General features: G+C 47.6%; 1 protein-coding gene across 8 annotated transcripts in view; it reads right to left on the bottom strand.

Annotated features, from left to right (window-relative positions):
• ARPC1B (actin related protein 2/3 complex subunit 1B) overlaps window positions 1-18,054 on the bottom strand; it is a 23,558-nt gene extending 5,504 nt beyond the window's left edge. Inside the window, exons 1-9 of one of the 8 annotated variants that reach the window (XM_083474495.1) lie at window positions 16,961-17,030; window positions 13,882-14,127; window positions 6,956-7,030; window positions 5,038-5,142; window positions 4,586-4,808; window positions 4,112-4,219; window positions 3,713-3,919; window positions 2,182-2,257; window positions 941-1,140 (exon numbers count right to left, since the gene is read on the bottom strand). In XM_083474495.1, the coding sequence (XP_083330621.1) occupies window positions 941-1,140; window positions 2,182-2,257; window positions 3,713-3,919; window positions 4,112-4,219; window positions 4,586-4,808; window positions 5,038-5,142; window positions 6,956-7,019 (983 nt within the window). In that variant the 5' untranslated portion in view covers window positions 7,020-7,030; window positions 13,882-14,127; window positions 16,961-17,030. Of the gene's footprint in view, window positions 1-940; window positions 1,141-2,181; window positions 2,258-3,712; window positions 3,920-4,111; window positions 4,220-4,585; window positions 4,809-5,037; window positions 5,143-6,955; window positions 7,031-13,881; window positions 14,128-14,807; window positions 15,273-15,972; window positions 16,051-16,803; window positions 16,859-16,960; window positions 17,088-17,738 lie in introns of those variants that run through there. The other 7 variants (XM_083474497.1, XM_083474499.1, XM_083474496.1 and 4 more) reach the window with 7 other exon arrangements.

Below are 18,054 nucleotides of genomic sequence, written 5' to 3'. Positions count from 1 at the left end.
TCTGGCTGACGCATTTGCACCAGCTGGAGCTTATGCACCAGGTCCAAGGTCAGCCCCACATTACAGTAATCCAGCCTCAAGTTTGCCAGTGCATGGACTAAGGTGGTCAGGCTATCCCTGTCCAGGAACAGCAGTAGCTGGCGAACCAGACAAAGCTGGTAAAAGGCACTGCTAGCCATAGAGGAATGCCCTCTGGTGTCAAAGATGTATCTTGGAGCACCTCCAATACACGCACTTGCTCCTTCTAGACTCCATCTAGAGCAGGTAAATTGCCTGCCTCCCAAACATGCAATCTACCCAACCTCTGTCCTCCCAGGATTCAAGCAGTTTATGTCTAGTGGCGGACCAACGTTTTGGGGGCCCTGAAGCTTGAAGAGTCATGGGGCCCCCTTGGCAACCAGCAACAAGGTCTGGGTAGCCACCATTACCTTCTTGAATGGGGTTGTTCCATGACAGATCACCACACCTTTCCAACACCTGAGCTACCAACTCCAAAACTTTGGGGTTGTTGAAACGTAGACAACAAAACATGAATCAATTGGAGATGTGCGACTCAAATTTGGTTTAGTTGCCCTAGAATTTTGCAGCCATGTGGCTCCAGGAAAAGTGGCCCTGAAGTTTGAGCTTCATTCTTTCATAGCAGATCTGTCCCATTGCCTGGTGAATTCAGAGAGGATCTCAACAAGACCTGGGGAAAGATGACCCTTCCACTGAATGTACGGAGCTGCCTTATACCGAGCCAGTCCATGTATCCCAGTGTCATTTGACTGGTCACGGCTTTCCGAAGTCTCAGCACAGGGGAGCTGGGGCAGTCTTTTCCCTGCAGCTGCTGGCGGGTCTCTTAGATCAGGCTGGATCTGGTCTTGCACGCCTGCAGCTGCAGTTCTGCAATGTTATCTTGTTTAATTTGCAGAGGGGCAGAGCCCACGGAAGAACTTACCTGATGCTGTTCTTGTGGAGGGTGTCCAGAGTGGCATTGCTGGTGGTATCAGAGCTGGCTTTCTTATCCAGGTTCTGGAAGCGCTCGCGAGCCGTGAGGCCACGCTGGGCGCCCTGCTTGGGGATGTCCAGCTTCCCCCCGAAACTCAGCGAGCCCTGCTGCTCGTCATAGGTGAACAGCATCGGACAGCAGTCATGGCCCTGGGGGGAGGCAAGCAGAGGTCAGGGCCTTGGAGGCTTTTCATCAGCAACGTCCACTCCCAAGGGTCCAAAGCGCTCTCAATATTCCTCCCACAACAGCCCTGTAGGATAGGCCACTAATAAAAATATATGATAATTATGAGATTACAGTGGTACCTAGGGTTACAGACGCTTCAGGTTACAGACACTTCAGGTTACAGACTCCGCTAATCCAGAAATAGTACCTCGGGTTAAGAACTTTGCTTCAGGATGAGAACAGAAATCGTGTGGTGGCGGCGCAGTGGCAGCAGGAGGCCCCATTAACTAAAGTGGTACCTCAGGTTAAGAACAGTTTCAGGTTAAGAACAGATCTCCAGAACGTATTAAGTTCTTAACCCGAGATACCACTGTATCTATGTACATGCCACTTTGCAAGGAACAGAATAGAGCAAGTCCCTGACCCCAAGGGGCTTACAATCTGGATAACACCGCAAGGGGGAGCAACAGAAGACAGGGAAGGAAACTGAGCCCGAGGATAAACAGAGGTGAAATCTGCAGAATGAGTATGAAGGGTTCCAAATGCACCAGGCATGGCTGACAGTATTTTGAAGTTAAGTGAAGGGACAAACATTATTACCATCTAAAGAGGCCAGGGCAGCAGCATTAAGAAAATTCAAGTCAAGAGTTTAAAATTGCCCAACTGCACCACTAGAGGTCATAATACTGTCACTACAAAGATTAGTGGATGCGCTTGTGTGTTGGCTGTAAGCAGTGCTTTTTTTCTGGGGGTACGCAGAGGTATGCATACCCTTAAACATTTTGTGAATCTAAGTTTGGCCTCATTGAGGGGCAGTATTTCAATAGGAGTTGGAAAATGAAAGTACCCCTGAACATTTTATTAGAAAAAAAGCACTGGTTGGAAGAATGCAATTGCCCATTTGCGGACTGTAATGACACGGTCCAGGCAGGACTATACCACATACCATTGCTCCACATAGGAATGGGGCCCAAATCTTCACTGGGCAAATAAACACTTGGAAAGAGTTATGGTACATGACTTACCGCGGCCACCAGGCTGTTCTCAGTGATGAACGTCACAGCCAGGAGAGGCAGAGTTTCCGTGGACAGGCAGGCCACACTGAAGGGAAGGACGAGGCAAGGGTGGTTAGCACAGATTAGCTGCTTTACAGCCCCTTAGTGGCTAGGCCTACCATAAAATTCAGCCCATGTTCTGGGTTCCCACTCCCTATCGTTGGGAGATGAGGCTGTGGGTTTGGAGGAGGGACAGAAGAGGAAATTGACCTTGGAGCCAGCCCCTGGCATGCCTAGAAGTTCTAGTGTAAGAGGCAATTGTTCTGTCAACACCTCTCCAACCTGAATAGGCCAAGCTGCCCTCCTCTTACTCGGAGGACAACAACCCAGAAATCCCAGTGGAGCAATGCTTTCCCTCAGTCCATTGGAGTCAACGACTGCTGAAGCAGACTAAGGACCCTCTAACTGAAGAGACTTCTCTCCCTAGAGGAAGAGGGAACCACACTGATGGACAGCCTGTGGCTGAAGCAACGTTTGAGCTTTTCTCAACCACTGTTTGAGCTCTCTGAGGCGCTGTCCAGGGTCCTGCCTCCACCCTGAACCTCTGCCTTGTTTGAAGCATCACATTTCCATTGGGGGCAGACCACACCACTAATTTAAGACCCATTCAATGTGCATGACCTCACCCTAGGAGTTTTCCCCCTCCCACAGCTACCATTCCCATTTTGCCCACAATACACTGGACCCAGGAGGGGATTTCTCACTCTACCGCCCATACAGGAAAGATACATCTCCCCAGCAGAGAAGGTAACCATTTCAGTGACTCAATGAAGTCACCATTTTTTTCTCTTTTGGCGGCCAAAAAGATCAGAAAGAAGAAACTGGACAATATAGCACTGAGCTATAAGGGAGACGCAGAGATCTAAATAGAGACTTTGTATGTGTTTGTTTTTGGTTCAGATTTGTCAAGGTCAATGGCTAGTACAATGAAGTTATTTGGATGTGGAGCTGACCTTTAAAGCCCTAAACGGCCTCGGCCCAGTATACCTGAAGGAGCGTCTCCAACCCCCATCGTTCTGCCCGGACATCGAGGTCCAGCTCCGAGGGCCTTCTGGTGGTTCCCTCACTGTGAGAAGCCAAGGTACAGGGAACCCGGCAGAGGGCCTTCTTGGTAGTGGCACCCGCCCTGTGGAACCCCCTCCCACCAGATGTCAAAGAGAAAAACAACTACCAGAGTTTTAGAAGACATCTGAAGGCAGCCCTGTTTAGGGAAGCTTTTAATGTTTAACAGACTATTTTATTTTAATATTCTGTTGGAAGCCGCCCAGAGTGGCTGGGGAAACCCAGCCAGATGGGCAGGGTACAAATAATAAATTATTATTACCATTCCCAGCACACTTAGTAAGCTACAGAGCCCAGAACTCTTTGTGGGAACGAGCATGGAGCGGATCTGCTCAGAGTCTCGGGATCAACTCATCCCAAGGAAGCAAAGTCCCTGCAACCAGCTGGGCCAGGCCGGTTCATGGGAAACTCTGAACCCCCACCCAATAGCCCAACTTACGCCATCTTCTTGTTGGCATCCGCAAGGCAGATGGTGCTGTCGTGGCTCACCCATGCCACGCGGCTGCCACTCCCAGAGAAGCAGATGCTGTGGACCCAGCCGCAGCTGCTGCCCGACTCAAACATGAGCTCTCCAAACGGCATCTTGGATCCCCAGGGGGTCGGCGAGGGCCGCTCCTCAACCTCTTTGATGTAAGCAGAGAAAATCCTACAGGGCAGGAGGGAGAGGAGAGGTGGGAGGGAGGGTGAAAGCATGTTACTGGAGGGCCTATCAAAGCTAGACAAGGAGCAGATCCGGTCAAGGCCTGGAAGGGAGACTGTCCAACAGCCCCCCCCCCCCCGTCGCCCCAAACACATTCTGAAGTCATACGTTGGATGCAATCCAGGATATTTGCCTCACCTGCATTTGAAATCGCAGGATCCAGCCGCCAAGAGAACGTTGTTAGGGTGCCAGTCAAGGCTAAGGATTGTCGATCGAATGGGCTTCTTGATATGTTTACAAACCCACCTAGGAGAGACAGCAAATATGAGGGACAAGACAGTAATCATAGCAAGCAAGTAAGCAAGCCTTTCTTATGAAAAACAAAAATAAGTGAAGAAGCAGCTGAGGCTTTGAGCAGTTCACGCTCATTGCAGGAAGGGGTCCAACGCAGGCAAAGCTCGATTGGGTCAGGGCCACCAAATTCCATATATAAATCCATTTATAATGGTTTGAGATTCCTGCCTTGCAGGGGTGCTTGGACTAGGTTACAGTCCCTCCTAACTCTACAATTCTATGATTCTATTCTTCTTCAGCTGGGGGGGTATAAATAATAATTTATTATTATTATTATTATTATTATTCCTCCTCCTCCTCCTCCTTGGCGAGACTCACCAGTCATTCTCTTGCTCAAAGTAGCAGATGGAGATGAGCCTTGAGCCGCTGCCGACCGCAAACTTGTTCTCTTTGGGAGACCACTTCACGCAGCGAGCAGCGCGGTTGATCCGCAGAATGACCAGCGTCGGCTTCCACACGTTGCCCTTCAGGGTCCACACGTAAGCGTTACGGTCTGTCCCGCAGGTCACGATGCGGTTGCTGTCGGGGGCCCAGTCAATGCCTGCAAAGGACACCATAGATCAGAGGACCAGAAGGCAGGCCTCGATTACAAGGGCTGCCGAATTTAACGACGGATTCATCAACAAATAAACAGTGTTTTGTTTTTTTTAAGAAGGCAATGGAACAGTTAGGTAATGTTAGGCATAATGGCCTTACAGGGGTTATGGCTCTTTAGAAAGGTTGTGTGTGTGCCGTTTCGCACACCAGAAGAGGAATCGAAAGGTCCTCACCTGTCACCTGCCCGTTGTGCTCCTTCAGCTCATGGACTTTGCTCCACTTTGTCCCATCTTTCTTGTAGATGTGAACTTCGTGGTTGTTGGGACAGATGGCAAGTTCTGTGGAACAGAAGGCGGGGAAGAGTTTGTGCACATATTGCGTATTTCGAGTTCTGCCAAGCTTTCGGAGGCTGAGGGCACATTTGGGGGTTTTGGGGACACCAGTCACAAATGGTCAGGAAGGACTTTTGCCCTGAGCTCTTAGGTCCCTTCCAGCTCTTGCAAAGTTATTTAGCTCCTGACACTGCTACAAAACATGTGGTTTAGATTTGCAAATGGGCCATGATTTCAAGGGATGCATCTGCTCATGTGAACTAGCCCTAGGAAAAGGTAGAGAGCAACATCTTCACTTGGGTGCTCTACAGCCTCTTCCCAAGAACCCGAGAGCCTCGTTTCTCTTCCCACCTCCCCATATCTGGAAAGTAGAGGCTGCGTAACACACCACACATTTAAAGCACATGGCTTCCCCCCCCCCCCCAGAATTGTGGGAACTGTCATTTGATGGTGCTGGGAATCGTGTCTCAGGAAAGGTTAAGCTTTGGTTCCCGGGAATCTCTAGGGAGGAAGCCATGTGGTTTAAATATGCTTCAAGTGTTGTTATGTTTATATTCCTGGGGACAATCATGCAAATTGCAGCAGTTCTTTAAAACCCCACAGCTAGGGAGCAGGAAGTCCTGCTGGCCGCAATCTGCCAGGGCGTTCTGCTGACCCGCAAACAATGGCTGTATTCTCTCTCGCCCCCACCATCCCACATCTATTCATGCAATGGGCAATCGCTCACATTCTCTTCTCTTGCAGTTGCTCCCAACCAAGGACTAGATTTGCTGCAAGAACCAGCAATCCAGGTAGTTCCCAATTAGCAGGTCAATTCTGTGTCCAGGGCAGCTGTCTTCCAGCTCCATCTAATATGCGGCCTGAGACCCCACCTGCCCGTGTACTGTCTCGCCAGAGTGGTGCATGCTCTGGTTATCTCCCGCTTGGACTACTGCAATGCGCTCTACGTGGGGCTACCTTTGAAGGTGACCCGGAAGCTACAACTAATCCAGAATGCTGCAGCTAGACTGGTGACTGGGAGCAGCAGCCGAGAACACATAACACCAGTCCCGAAAGATCTACATTGGCTCCCAGTACATTTCCGAGCACAATTCAAAGTGTTGGTGCTGACCTTTAAAACGGCCTCGGCCCAGTATACCTGAAGGAGCGCCTCCACCCCCATCGTTCAACCCGGACACTGAGGTATAGCTCCAAAGGGCCTTCTGGGGGTTCCCTCACTACGAGAAGCGAAGTTACAGGGAACCAGGCAGAGGGCCTTCTCAGTAGTGGCGCCCACCCTGTGGAACGCCCTCCCATCAGATGTCAAAGAAATAAACAACTATCTGACTTTTAGAAGACATCTGAAGGCAGCCCTGTTTAGGGAACTTTTTAATGTTAGATGTTTTATCGTGTTTTTAATATTCTGTTGGGAGCTACCCAGAGTGGCTTGGGAAACCCAGCCAGATGGGCAGGGTATAAATAATAAATTGTTGTTGCTGTTGTTATAATTATTATTAACACTCGCTCCCCCTGCAGCAGGAGGGTGTAACCCCTGTGGTCCTCCACCGGCTGTTGGGACTCGCAACAAACATCAGCCTCAATGGTCAGCAGTTAAAGGATGTTTCTGGAAACAACTGGGGACATTTTGTTCTGACGGGCTTTTCCAGCTGGATGAATGAGTCTCTGACATAGGTACCCGTTTCGTGTTGTTTCCAACTTATTTTTCCTGGTTTCAGTGCTTCTGGTTTTTTGCTATTTTTACAATGCATTGCCTTGAGACGCTTGTGTGGAAAGTGATTACTAAAATTAAACAGTCATAATGCAAAAGGAAAGGGCTTACGGGTTCTGTCCTTGTTCCAGGCATGACAGCTGATTGGCTCCAGCAGGAAACTCTGATAAGCCATGGCTTCTCAACCTGTACAGAAAAAACAGTTAATTTTTCCTAAGTAACATATTTCAAAATAGTTAAGGTTGGCTGCAAGTCTTGTGACCCCTTACCTGGGACCAAATCCCTTTGAGCTCAAAAGGGCTTAATTCTGCATAAGTCCTTTTGAGCTCAAAGCTTATAACAGGTATAAGATTGCACTGTAAATGTATTTATTTCTTATCCCGCCCTTCCTCCAAGAACCTAAGGCAACATAAATGGTCTCCTCTCTACCATCCCTATTCTTTACCCCCCAACAACCATGTGAGGCAGGTCTGCCTGTTTACTAGGAGGAATCTGGACGAAACTGCTGGTGAGTTTTCATGACAATTAAAAAAAATAAAATTGCATCTTGCTATACATATGTCAAGAACTGGATTTAAGAATGGAAAAATGAGAAATGGAAATTTCCTTACATTCCTAGTGACGAGAGGACTTGTCCACTTTAATTGCACGGACCTAAATTTCCCACTACTGTATGTTCCTGAGTCCTTCCTGCTTAAATCCTGGCAGACTGGTACCCTTCGTCTTACACCCAGCGGCCTTTGGCTCAGAACGACTATTGAAAGGGAACAAGGCGGTTCTGATAACCTTTCAAAACAGGAAGCTGGCATGAAAGAAAGAACAGATTTGAAGGGGCTCCCTCAACGTCAGCTCGTTAACTTTCACTCAGCCAGTTCCTACGGCTTGACCAAGTCAGACTGGCCACCAGGGCAATCAAGGACAGCAATTCATTTCCTTTGGTGATTGTATTAAATAAGCCATATTGGCAGGAGCAGCTACGGTGTAGCATCAGCCTTCCCTAACCTGCTGCTCTCCAGATGTTTTGGATCACAGCTTTCATCAGATGCAGTCCACCACGGGCAAGAGCAAGGGAGAAGAAGAGGAAGAAGAAGAGTTTGGATTTGATATCCCGCTTTATCACTACCCTAAGGAGTCTCAAAGCGGCTCACAATCTCCTTTCCTTTCCTCCCCCACAACAAACACTCTTTGAGGTGAGTGAGGCTGAGAGACTTCACTGAGAAGTGTGACTAGCCCAAGGTGCATGTGGAGGAGTGGGGAATCGAACCCAGTTCACCAGATTACGAGTCCACCACTCTTAACCATTACACCACACTGGCTCTCAAGGGAGGTGGAAGGTTGTAGAATCATAGAATTGTAGAGCTGGAAGGGACCCCAGGGTCATCCAGTCCAACCCCCTGCAATGCAGGGTTCTCAGCAAAAACATCCCTGACAGTTGGCCATAAACTCCTGCTTAAAAACCTCCAAGGAAGGAGAGTCCACCACCTCCCAAGGGAGACCGTTCCACTGCTGAACAGCTCTTACTACCAGAAAGTTCTTCCTGGTGTTTAGCCGGAATTTCCTTTCTTGTAGCTTGAAGCCATGGGTTCGAGTCCTACCCTACAGCCTTGTGAAAGGCTGCCTCTCACTGACTGCAACCACAGTGCACTTGTATGTTTGTTTACTCAGGAGTAAACCCTCGCTATCTGCAGTGGGACTTACGGTCCTGTAAAGTACATGTAGGATTACAGCCCGTGTAGTCCTGCTCAGAACGACTTCCGCCCACGAGAATCCTTAGCGTGTGTGTATAATTAGAGAAGGAAGGCAGAAAGAGGAAACAGCTGCATCTTGATGAAGAGCAATTTGACAAACGCCATATAAGGCTAGAAACAGACCCGGCAGAAAGCATCAAAAGTGGGATCATAAGAGACAATTCTGTGGGTGGTGTAACACCAGGTCTGGGCTCTTCGGCTGGGTTCTGTTCAGTCTTGCTTTGTTCTAGCAAGAGGTTGTCTGACTGTGGCCAGAGGAATGGCGTAAGCTCCAACCAGGTGGTTCATGGAAAGGTTGTGGAAGGGAAAGGAGTCATAAACCTCCTTCATCAGCCCTCGTGGGAAGGGATGGGGCAGAATTTGCCTGCAGTTCATGTTTATAGACAACCTTCACTAATTCACACTTTCCAAAACAACAGATGAACTGAAACACCACCCATCCTTCGAAATTCACACCTCTCCGAATTTTGCAATGCACATCCAAGTAATGTCTACAAAAATGCATACAGTTAATGCACATAATGGTGAACATACAAAAATGCATTGTATTAGGGGAAATTGCTTGGCAAAAATGCAGGTTTTGGGGGGAGGAAATGGACTAAAATGCTGGTGAATTTTCATGAGCACTTTTTTAAAGAAGAAGAAGAACAGACTGACATGAAAATGTGGAGAACTGAAGAATGGGAAAGCAAGAAACTGAAATTGGCGTATTTGCCAATCCCTGCTTGTGGATGTTTCACAAAGTGCTGGCCACTGGTGAGTGTGGCAAAAGTCGATGCGGCCAGATACCCCTATCCACCTTTCCTTTGGGCAAGCAAGAGGGATTTTTCCACAGTTCAATGACACATTCCAATCAGCTGAAATCACCAGAGACTGCTGCTGCTGGCAGAGCCAAGTGTGGTTGGTGTCTTTCAGGTGTGCCTTCCTGCCTGTCCTTCCCACATGAGCCCACTAGAGGGCAGCTGGCCAAAGGCCTCCTCACACCTGAACTCAGGTGTGAGCTTAGTTGTTCTGCCTCCACCTGGGCTCAAGCTTGCATGTTTGTAAATTAAGCAAATATTGCAAATACACTTTAATAAATCGCCAGTGGAGCGAGAGTTTTGCATGAGTTTTTAAAGCTGATAGAAAATTCAGAGTTTCTTCCTCTTTTCTTTATTTTTGTTTCTATGTTTAAAAAATGCTTAGTATTTGATGCTGACTTCTGTATATTGTTGAATATTTCTCAGTATTTCATAAAAATAGCTTTTTTTAAAAAAAAGTCTCAATTGCTCTCCTTCATCTATAGGAGACTCTGCCCTGTAAAACTGTGCCCAGAAGTTCTCCTCTACACAAAACACTGACAAAAGCAGCAACCACTTCTGAAAAAAAAGGAATACTCTTTACACAACTTTATACAAGGCATGGTTTGTCTGTCTCCAATGGGAATTATGACCAACATCTTCTAGGCAGTGAAGTAATCATAGCTGCCAGACAACAAAACATATAGGGTACAAAATATGATGAAATCTCAGCCGTACCCAATCCTAGAGGCTTGTTTGTGTGTAGGTGGAAAGCAGATTTATAGGGAAGGATTCCAACTTCCATCAGCCTCAGCTAGCACATCCAATAAACAGGAAAAGGCTGTGACTCAGCGGTAAAGCAGGTCTCTAGCAAAATGATCCACCCTCAGATGAGTCTCTCCATTGTATCTCTGCATGAGTTGCTGGAGATTCCGATGGACTTGGCTGAGTGTTAGTAGCTGTAAGGAGCAGGGAGCTGCAAGCTGGCTGAGTTCCCCCAGTGTCAGCCAAATCCCTGCTGGCTTGGATATGCAAAAAGCATGAGTTGCTGATCTCCTTCCAGCCAGCCTCCACTGGGGGCAAGTAATTCTCTTACCTTCCTTGGAGGTTTCTAAGCAGAGGTTGGGTGGCCATCTGTCATGGATGCTTTAGTTGAGATTCCTGCATTGCAGGGCGTTGAACTAAGGGTCCCTTCCAACTCTACAATTCTATGATCATCTGATTAATTAGACTGACAACGTAATTGACTGCCCTCTAGGAGACTCCTACAGCGTCTCTTCATGAGTCACAGTTCTGGTGGACCCATCTCCCTCCAGTTGAGAGAGAAATACCCAGATCAATAACTGACTCAGAAATACACACACACACACACACACACACACACACTCATACCTCGGGTTACAGATGCTTCAGGTTGCACGTTTTCAGGCTGCACACCGCGCCGAACCCGGAAGTACCGGAATGGGTTGCTTCGGCGCTTGGATGCTTCAGCTTGCGCATACGCAGAAGCACTAAATCGCGCTTTGCGCATGCACGCCAAATCGCAACCCGCGTGTGCGCAGACACAGCGCTGCGGGTTGCGAACGTGCCTCCTGCATGGATCGGTTAAGTACTTAATTCGTTCCAGAGGTCCGTTCTTAACCTGAAACTGTTCTTAACCTGAAGCACCACTTTAGCTAACGGGGCCTCCTGCTGCCACCGGAGCATGATTTCTGTTCTCATCCTGAAGCAAAGTTCTTAACCAGAGGTACTATTTCTGGGTTAGCGAGTCTAACCTGAAGCGTATGTAACCCGAGGTACCACTGTGTGTTTGTGTTTGTGTTTGTGTGTGTGTGTGTGTGTGTGTTTGTGTGTATGTGTGTGTGTGTGTATAAACAGGCTTCTCTGAAGGCAGGAACTTTCTCCCTTTTGGTTTAATAGAGGACTGCCAACTATAATGCTGAAAAAACCAGCATACCTCACCTATCAGAAATTTGTGCAACCTTAGTTCTCTCTGGAAGCAGAACCCAATTGGGCCAGAGTGCCCCCCAGAGGGAAAAATGTCTCCTATAGCCCCCCCCTTTTTTTTGCCCCAAAACATGAAAATTAATCACTTTTTGCCTTTTTTATTCCAGCACACAGGCTATTTTTTGCCACATCCCTGCTTGTGATAGAGTCGAGTCAGCGTCTAGCTTTCCCCTACAGAGCTTGTTCACTACAAAAGCACTCAAATGCGTTGGCACTGAGAACAGAACTTGCACATGGGCACCCAATGCCATGCATTTCCCCATAACTGATTTTTAAAAGAAAGCATGAAAAGGCTGCGCTGGCCACATATTCCAAGTCAATATGAGCTGGTTGTACATCAAGATAGGAGCAAATAGTTGGGCCTAGGGGAGCCAAGTGCTGCCTTGTATAATGTTGGGCTTCCATCTCTCCTAGCCAGCATGGTCAATAGCCAAGGCTGATGGGAGTTGTAGTTCAACGTCTAGAGCAGAGCTTTCCAAACTGTTAAGTGTGTTTGGCTGCAGTTTGTAGATATGTCGCACAAACACTCTCCATGCTCCTCCCGGGGCTGGAAAGGGCTCCGTTTAGCCTCCGGTTTGCTAGTAAAACTGAATGACTATGTCATAAAATGATGTCTAAAACGTGTGTCACCAACATGAAAAGTATGGAAAGTTCTGGTCTAGAAGACACCACACCCTGACCCCTATGACAGCCCAATCTCCTGCACCCCTCAAGACCGGCACCCCAAAGAGTCAGTTGAGTTGCCTTCCCTTAAAACGAACCTTTCGTAGAGCTTGTGACATTATATTAAATGCTCTAATGTGCAAATCCCAGATCCTTAATCTCCGCTAGGCTGTGTACACACTAGATACTTTTAAAGCACATTCAAAATGCATTCCTTCCTGCAAATAATTCTGGGCACTGTAGTTTACCCCGCAGAGTTACCATTCCCAGCAACTCCTTAGCAGACTACAGAGCCCAGAATTCTCTGAAGGAAAGAATGTCTTTTGAATACGCTTTTAAAGTTATAGCATGCACCCGGCAAGCAACAGCAAATATTAAAACAAAAGAATCTCATGGCATCTTAAAGGCTTGCCATAGCCAGTAGATCTACCAAAATTAATAGACATGCCTCATTCATTTCAACAGGTCTACTCTGAGTAGGGCTTAGCTGGGTAAAACCCTAATTTATTTTTTCTTTTTTTTACCAGGGTGGGGGGTACTTCTGTAGACTAAAATCAATGGCAATACATGAATTACATTACATTTGATGGCTTTGATGACGTGGGCCTCTGCCGCCACTAATATGTTGTCTTTAAAGTGCCACATAGCTTTCTGCTGAGCTACTCCTTCCTTTTTTACTTTTTAAACCCACAGTGCTGAACACACACATTTTTTTAAAGTACCTTGCACGTTGAGGAAGTGGCCCAACCGCAGCTGAAACACATCAGTCCTTGCTTAGAAATGTAATAATGCCTCTCAGCGAGAAACTGAGCCTGACTTCTCATCCTAATTCAAAGCAACCTTAAACAGGATTGTTTTAAAACACTGGAAGCTGCCTTATCCTAATTCAGACCATTGGTTCCTCCCATAATAATAATAATATTTTTTTATTTATACCCTGCCCATCTGGCTGGGTTTCCCCAGTATCTGGGTTTCCCCAAGTTTCCTAGTGTTGTCTGCACGGACTGGCAGCAGCTCTCCAGGATTAAATACAGGAAATATTTCTCAGCCCCACCTGGAGATGACGGGGAAGGGGAAGAAACCTGCGTGCAAAGCAGATACTCTTCTCCAGATTTTTGTAGGGAATAGACACAAAACGTCAAAAGGCATCCAACACACACACACAAAAAAAACCCAGGTCTTGCTCGTGGGCATTCACAAGACTTTTCTTTTTCAGAGGGGAGACTATAAATATATAAGTGAGGAGCCGGCTAATTTCACCCTGCAAACGGGAGCAGCATTTTGCCTCATATCTCAGCTTCTGAAAACATGCTGGAAACTAACTTTTTAAGAAAAACGAAAACTGGAAATGGGGAGATTGGTAGGGGGAGCGCAATTGCTTCCTCTTTGCTGCGCGAAAAGCAGCTTTGATTTCAGGAAGAAGCAAAGGGAGGGAAAAACACCACCAACACCGAGTTTAATAAAAAGTTCTCCCGCTAGGGCGCAGCTCTCTCTCCGAGGGGCGCACCTTGGAGGGGAGCAGTTTTCTTACACCTTCGTCCTCAGAACATTTTGCCCTCGCTTTATATTTTGACTTCTGTCGTTTCTGCAAGGCTTTTGAAAACCGAAGTCAGCCAAACATAACGATAAAAACTGAGGCGGGGAGAGGGCGGAAGGAGTTTGCCTCGCCCGGGGCGCAAAAATATCCTGGTGGCGCCGAGAGAAGGGAGTCGGGGAAGCGGGGCCGGGGCGGCCTGGAGCCCCGCCAGAAGCAGCAGTAGCAGCAGCAGCTCCCTCCGTCGAAGGAGAAGGAGCCGCCGCCGCCGCCACGTCGTGCGGGAATATTGAGGGAGCCACTTACCTCGACGGCACCCGGAGGCGAACAGGGCGCAAAGCAGCCTGGCCTCTCCTGGCTCCGGGAAAAGGAGGCCCCGGCCGGCCGGCAGCCTGGTTCACGGACTCTGAGGCGTCGACGCGAACCGGCAGCCGCGCTTTTTTCTCTCCTCCTTCTCTGCTCTCTCCGACTTCCCCTTTTCTCCTCAGCTCGAGAGGGAAGGGGGGGGAGGAGAAAATGTGGCCGCCACTTCCTTGCGTGGGTGTGGGGGCCCTGCAGAGAGCGAAGAAAGAGGAGGGAGAGAGAAAAAATGTGCCTTTTCCCTTCCAGAGACTAGAGGAGGAAAAGCCCGCAGGCCAGGGGTCGGGTGGAGAGAGGTTTGCATTTTTTAAATTGATCTCTTACCACAGATGTGCCGCTTGACCATAGAAAACCTCAAAGCAGATTACAAATAAATAAATAAATAAATACGAAGCCGTAAAATGATCACTGCAATCAATAATTGCATAACGCAGAAAGTTAAAACCGCAATAGAATAGAGCAAAATGAATTGAAACGCATACAGACTTTCTAACCGTCTGGGTAGGCTTGTAGCTAACTAAGAACATCTTCCGCAGGCACTGAAAGTATGTGCTTCAAATGTGCAATGTACTGTGTACATTCTGTGTACTTTAAATGTGCACATTTACTCTGCCCTCCCACCCACTGCTTTGGGATGTGGTGTACACATGGCTCAGATATCTAGCCTGTTTCTTCTTAGGGAAATACTGTGCCTGGTTTCTCCGCAAAACCAGGTTCAATCCAAATTGAGACGAAGGATAACCTTGCTACAGTTAATTTTAAATTATTTTTTACTCTGCTGCATTGTACACAGCCTAAGGCTGCATACACACCTTAGAGTTAAAGCACACACACACACACACACCCCAAGATTACTGAGAACTATAGTTTACCTCTCACGGCGCTGCAGATCCCAGCACCTGGAAACTAGAGTCCCCTTTCAATGTATGGTAATGTACACAACTTAAACATCATAAAGGAATTGGCTGGCTGCTTACACATTGCTATGGCAGCCAGGAGGATATTGGTTATTTGGTGGGAGAGGAAAGAGATGGGGACTCTGTGGAACATGGTCTCCTTCAGTCATAGGCTCCTTCAGTCATGGGCTCAGTGAAACTGGGTTACGCATCTCCAAATTGAGTTGGCCTCAGATGTGAATCGCAGTCGCTCTGGAATCTGCTCCCTACAGCAACTACTTTGTATTTTTGATAAGGCCAGTGTGACGTTAACATATATGAGAGTGCTGGAGGGGAAATAGTTAAATAGGTTGCACAGACAGGACCCAGGGGGTGGAGTCAGTGGGTCTATAAAACTAGTTCTGGGAGGAGTTCGTTGGGGGTTGAGGGTGGGTAGTTGGTTGGATTGTGTGGGTTGGCTGGTTGGGAAAGGCAGTTGGTAATAGACAGTTAGGGCAGTTGATCCTTGAGTGGGGGGGGGGGAAGGTAGCAGAGATAGAGAGAGGAACATAAGACTAAGAAAGTAAAGAGGAACACCGTTTGGAATGCTGTAAAAGTTTTGTTTTATGTCTGAAATAAAATACAGTCTTCTTTATGAATTAAAAAGCTGACTAAGACTGAAGTGATTTTACCAGGGAGGACCTGGTTGGTGGCAGCGGATTAGTGGTGTACAGGTCAATAGTCCGTGAAATGACCGGGGCCTCCGTCCGAATGCCACAGCCAGTCCTGCCCAGATTCCCCATTCAGGTGATATACTGCGCAACAACAACCCAACAGAGCCAACGACTAGGCTGACCGCTTACACATCCCCCCGAAAAGGAGGCACAATTTTGTAGAAAATGGGCATGTACTAATTTACAGGTGTGTGGATGCAAATTTAGAAATAATTGGTATACTCTGAATGGAGAAAATAATTGCAGCCCATTGCAAGACCAGATAAGCCCTTCAAACAGAGAGGCGGGGAATGTTATATCTGGGGGCCATCTATCTAGCCTTTGGGAGACACCCTGTTCATTGACCCTGCCTCACACCCTCCTTGAGTATATATGCCCAGCTGGAATGTATCTTTTAATTATGACAAACTAGCCATCTGTGCACCCACCTTTGCCTCAGGCCCCACCCACCACTGGCACGTTGCCCAGAAGGAGTGCGGGTTTCAGGCTGAGAAAGATTCCCACTTCTGGAAGACACCATCAAAAAGAGAGCTGTATGCACACATTCTATTCTTTAGATAAAATCATAGGATTGGAGATTTGGAGAAGACCACAGGGCTCATCTAGTCCAAATGTACTACAGTGGTACCTCGGGTTCCATACGCTTCAGGTTACAGACTCCTCTAACCCAGAAATAGTACCTCGGGTTAAGAACTTTGCTTCAGGATGAGAACAGAAATCGTGCAGCGGCGGCACAGCAGGCCCCATTGGCTAAAGTGGTGCTTCAGGTTAAGAACAGTTTCAGGTTAAGAACAGACCTCCAGAACGAATTAAGTTCTTTACCCGAGGTACCACTGTACTGGCAAGCCAGATCCCACCCCCACTCCCCATCTTGTATTTGTGCAGCTGATTCTTCCTGCCTAAGTGCAGTACATTTGTCCCTGTGGAAATTCATTTTGTTAGTTTGGGCCCCATTCTCCAATCTGTTTAAGGTCACCTTGAAGCCCGGTTCTGTCCTCTGCAGCCTGGGTCACCCCTCCCAGCTTGGTGTCATCTGCAAATTTGGTGAGGATCCCCTCCAATTCCTTCACCCAAGCTGTTTAAAAAGACAACTGAACCACAGAATATTTTGTGATCAAAACGACAAATGGGGCAACCCCCCTGGCCCTCCAAGACAATGCTCCCCTCCTCCGCCACCACAAACATTTTCTCCGATGCTTGTTGGCACAAATTCCATTTCTCTCTGCAGTTTTACCTAAGACTGCAGTCCCTATAACCACTGTTTACCAGGCAGGAAGTCCAATTCATGCAACACAGTGAGGTCTTCCTTCCAACTGAAAGAAATCACACAGGAAGGCCAAGCTACTTAAAGCATTAATTTGAAAGAAAGCTCTCAGCTACCGAAAGAAGTTACATTACTGTTTCATGCGAACTCACCTCCCCGTAAACTAGCAAAATAAATGCCAAAGGTCTTCTCTGCAGGGCACTTTCTCTCTCTCCACCCTGCCAGCTGCTGCTGTTCACTTCCTCCTCTGAGTTGGCCAATAGGCAGGACCTGCCCACCTCCTCCCCCCATCCCAAACCACCACTCCCTAGTCCACAGTAAAACCATTGAACAAGCGGAAACTGCTGCAGTTGCTAAACTTTGATGCAGCTCTAGGCTATGTGACAAGCACACAATATACTCTGATTCGGAGCCTCACGAAAAACTGCAGGGATCTTAGGCAATTAGTGGCGTTGCAGTAATCCCCTTTGCCAGAGTTGGAAAAAAGCTTAAGAAAAGAGCACTCAAAACAATCAAGGGCATGGAGCAATTTTGCTATGATTACAGGATTTAGGACATTTTCATCATGAGAAAACAAAAGTAAGAAGACAGAGTAGAAGTTTATAAAATTGTGCATAAAATTGTAGGTTTGGAGAAGACCACAAGGGTCCTCTAAGTCCAGGCTTCCTCAACCCGGCCCTCCAGATGTTTTGAGACTACAATTCCCATCATCCCTGACCACTGGCCCTGCTAGCTAGGGATCATGGGCGTTGTAGGCCAAAAGCATCTGGAGGGCTAAGGAAGCCTGCTCTAGTCCAACCCCCTGCAATGCAGGAATATCAGCTTTAGCATCCATGATAGATGGCTATCCAACCTCTGCTTAAAAACCTCCAAGGAAGGACAGCCCATCACCTCCTGAGGGAGTCCATTCCATTGTTGAACAGCTCTTACCATCCAAAGTTATTCCTGATTGTGGTGTTTGCCTCCTAGGATGGGTCAAGGAAAGGGTTAAAATGGGTGTGATGTGATTGGCCAGTGAGAATGCAAGGGGGGAGTAAAAGATAGAGTGGGAGGTTTTGAAAAGTCAGTTGAGGTTTGGGAGTTGGGAGTTGGGGTTTGTCAGTTGGGAGTTGAGGTTTGGGAGTTGGAGAAGGAAGAGGGTGGAATAGGCAGTGGGTTGGTCGAGTTGTATTGTGAGAGAGTGAGAGGAATTGTTAGGTTGAGGCAGATAGATAGATGGATTAATCAGTTTGGAGTTGTTAGGAAC

This window comes from Podarcis liolepis, assembly GCF_965112155.1.
Source record: "Podarcis liolepis genome assembly, chromosome: 14".
Classification (NCBI taxonomy): Eukaryota; Metazoa; Chordata; class Lepidosauria; order Squamata; family Lacertidae; genus Podarcis; species Podarcis liolepis.
Note: the sequence above shows the minus strand (reverse complement) of the source record. Positions and strands in the feature narration are given on the sequence as shown.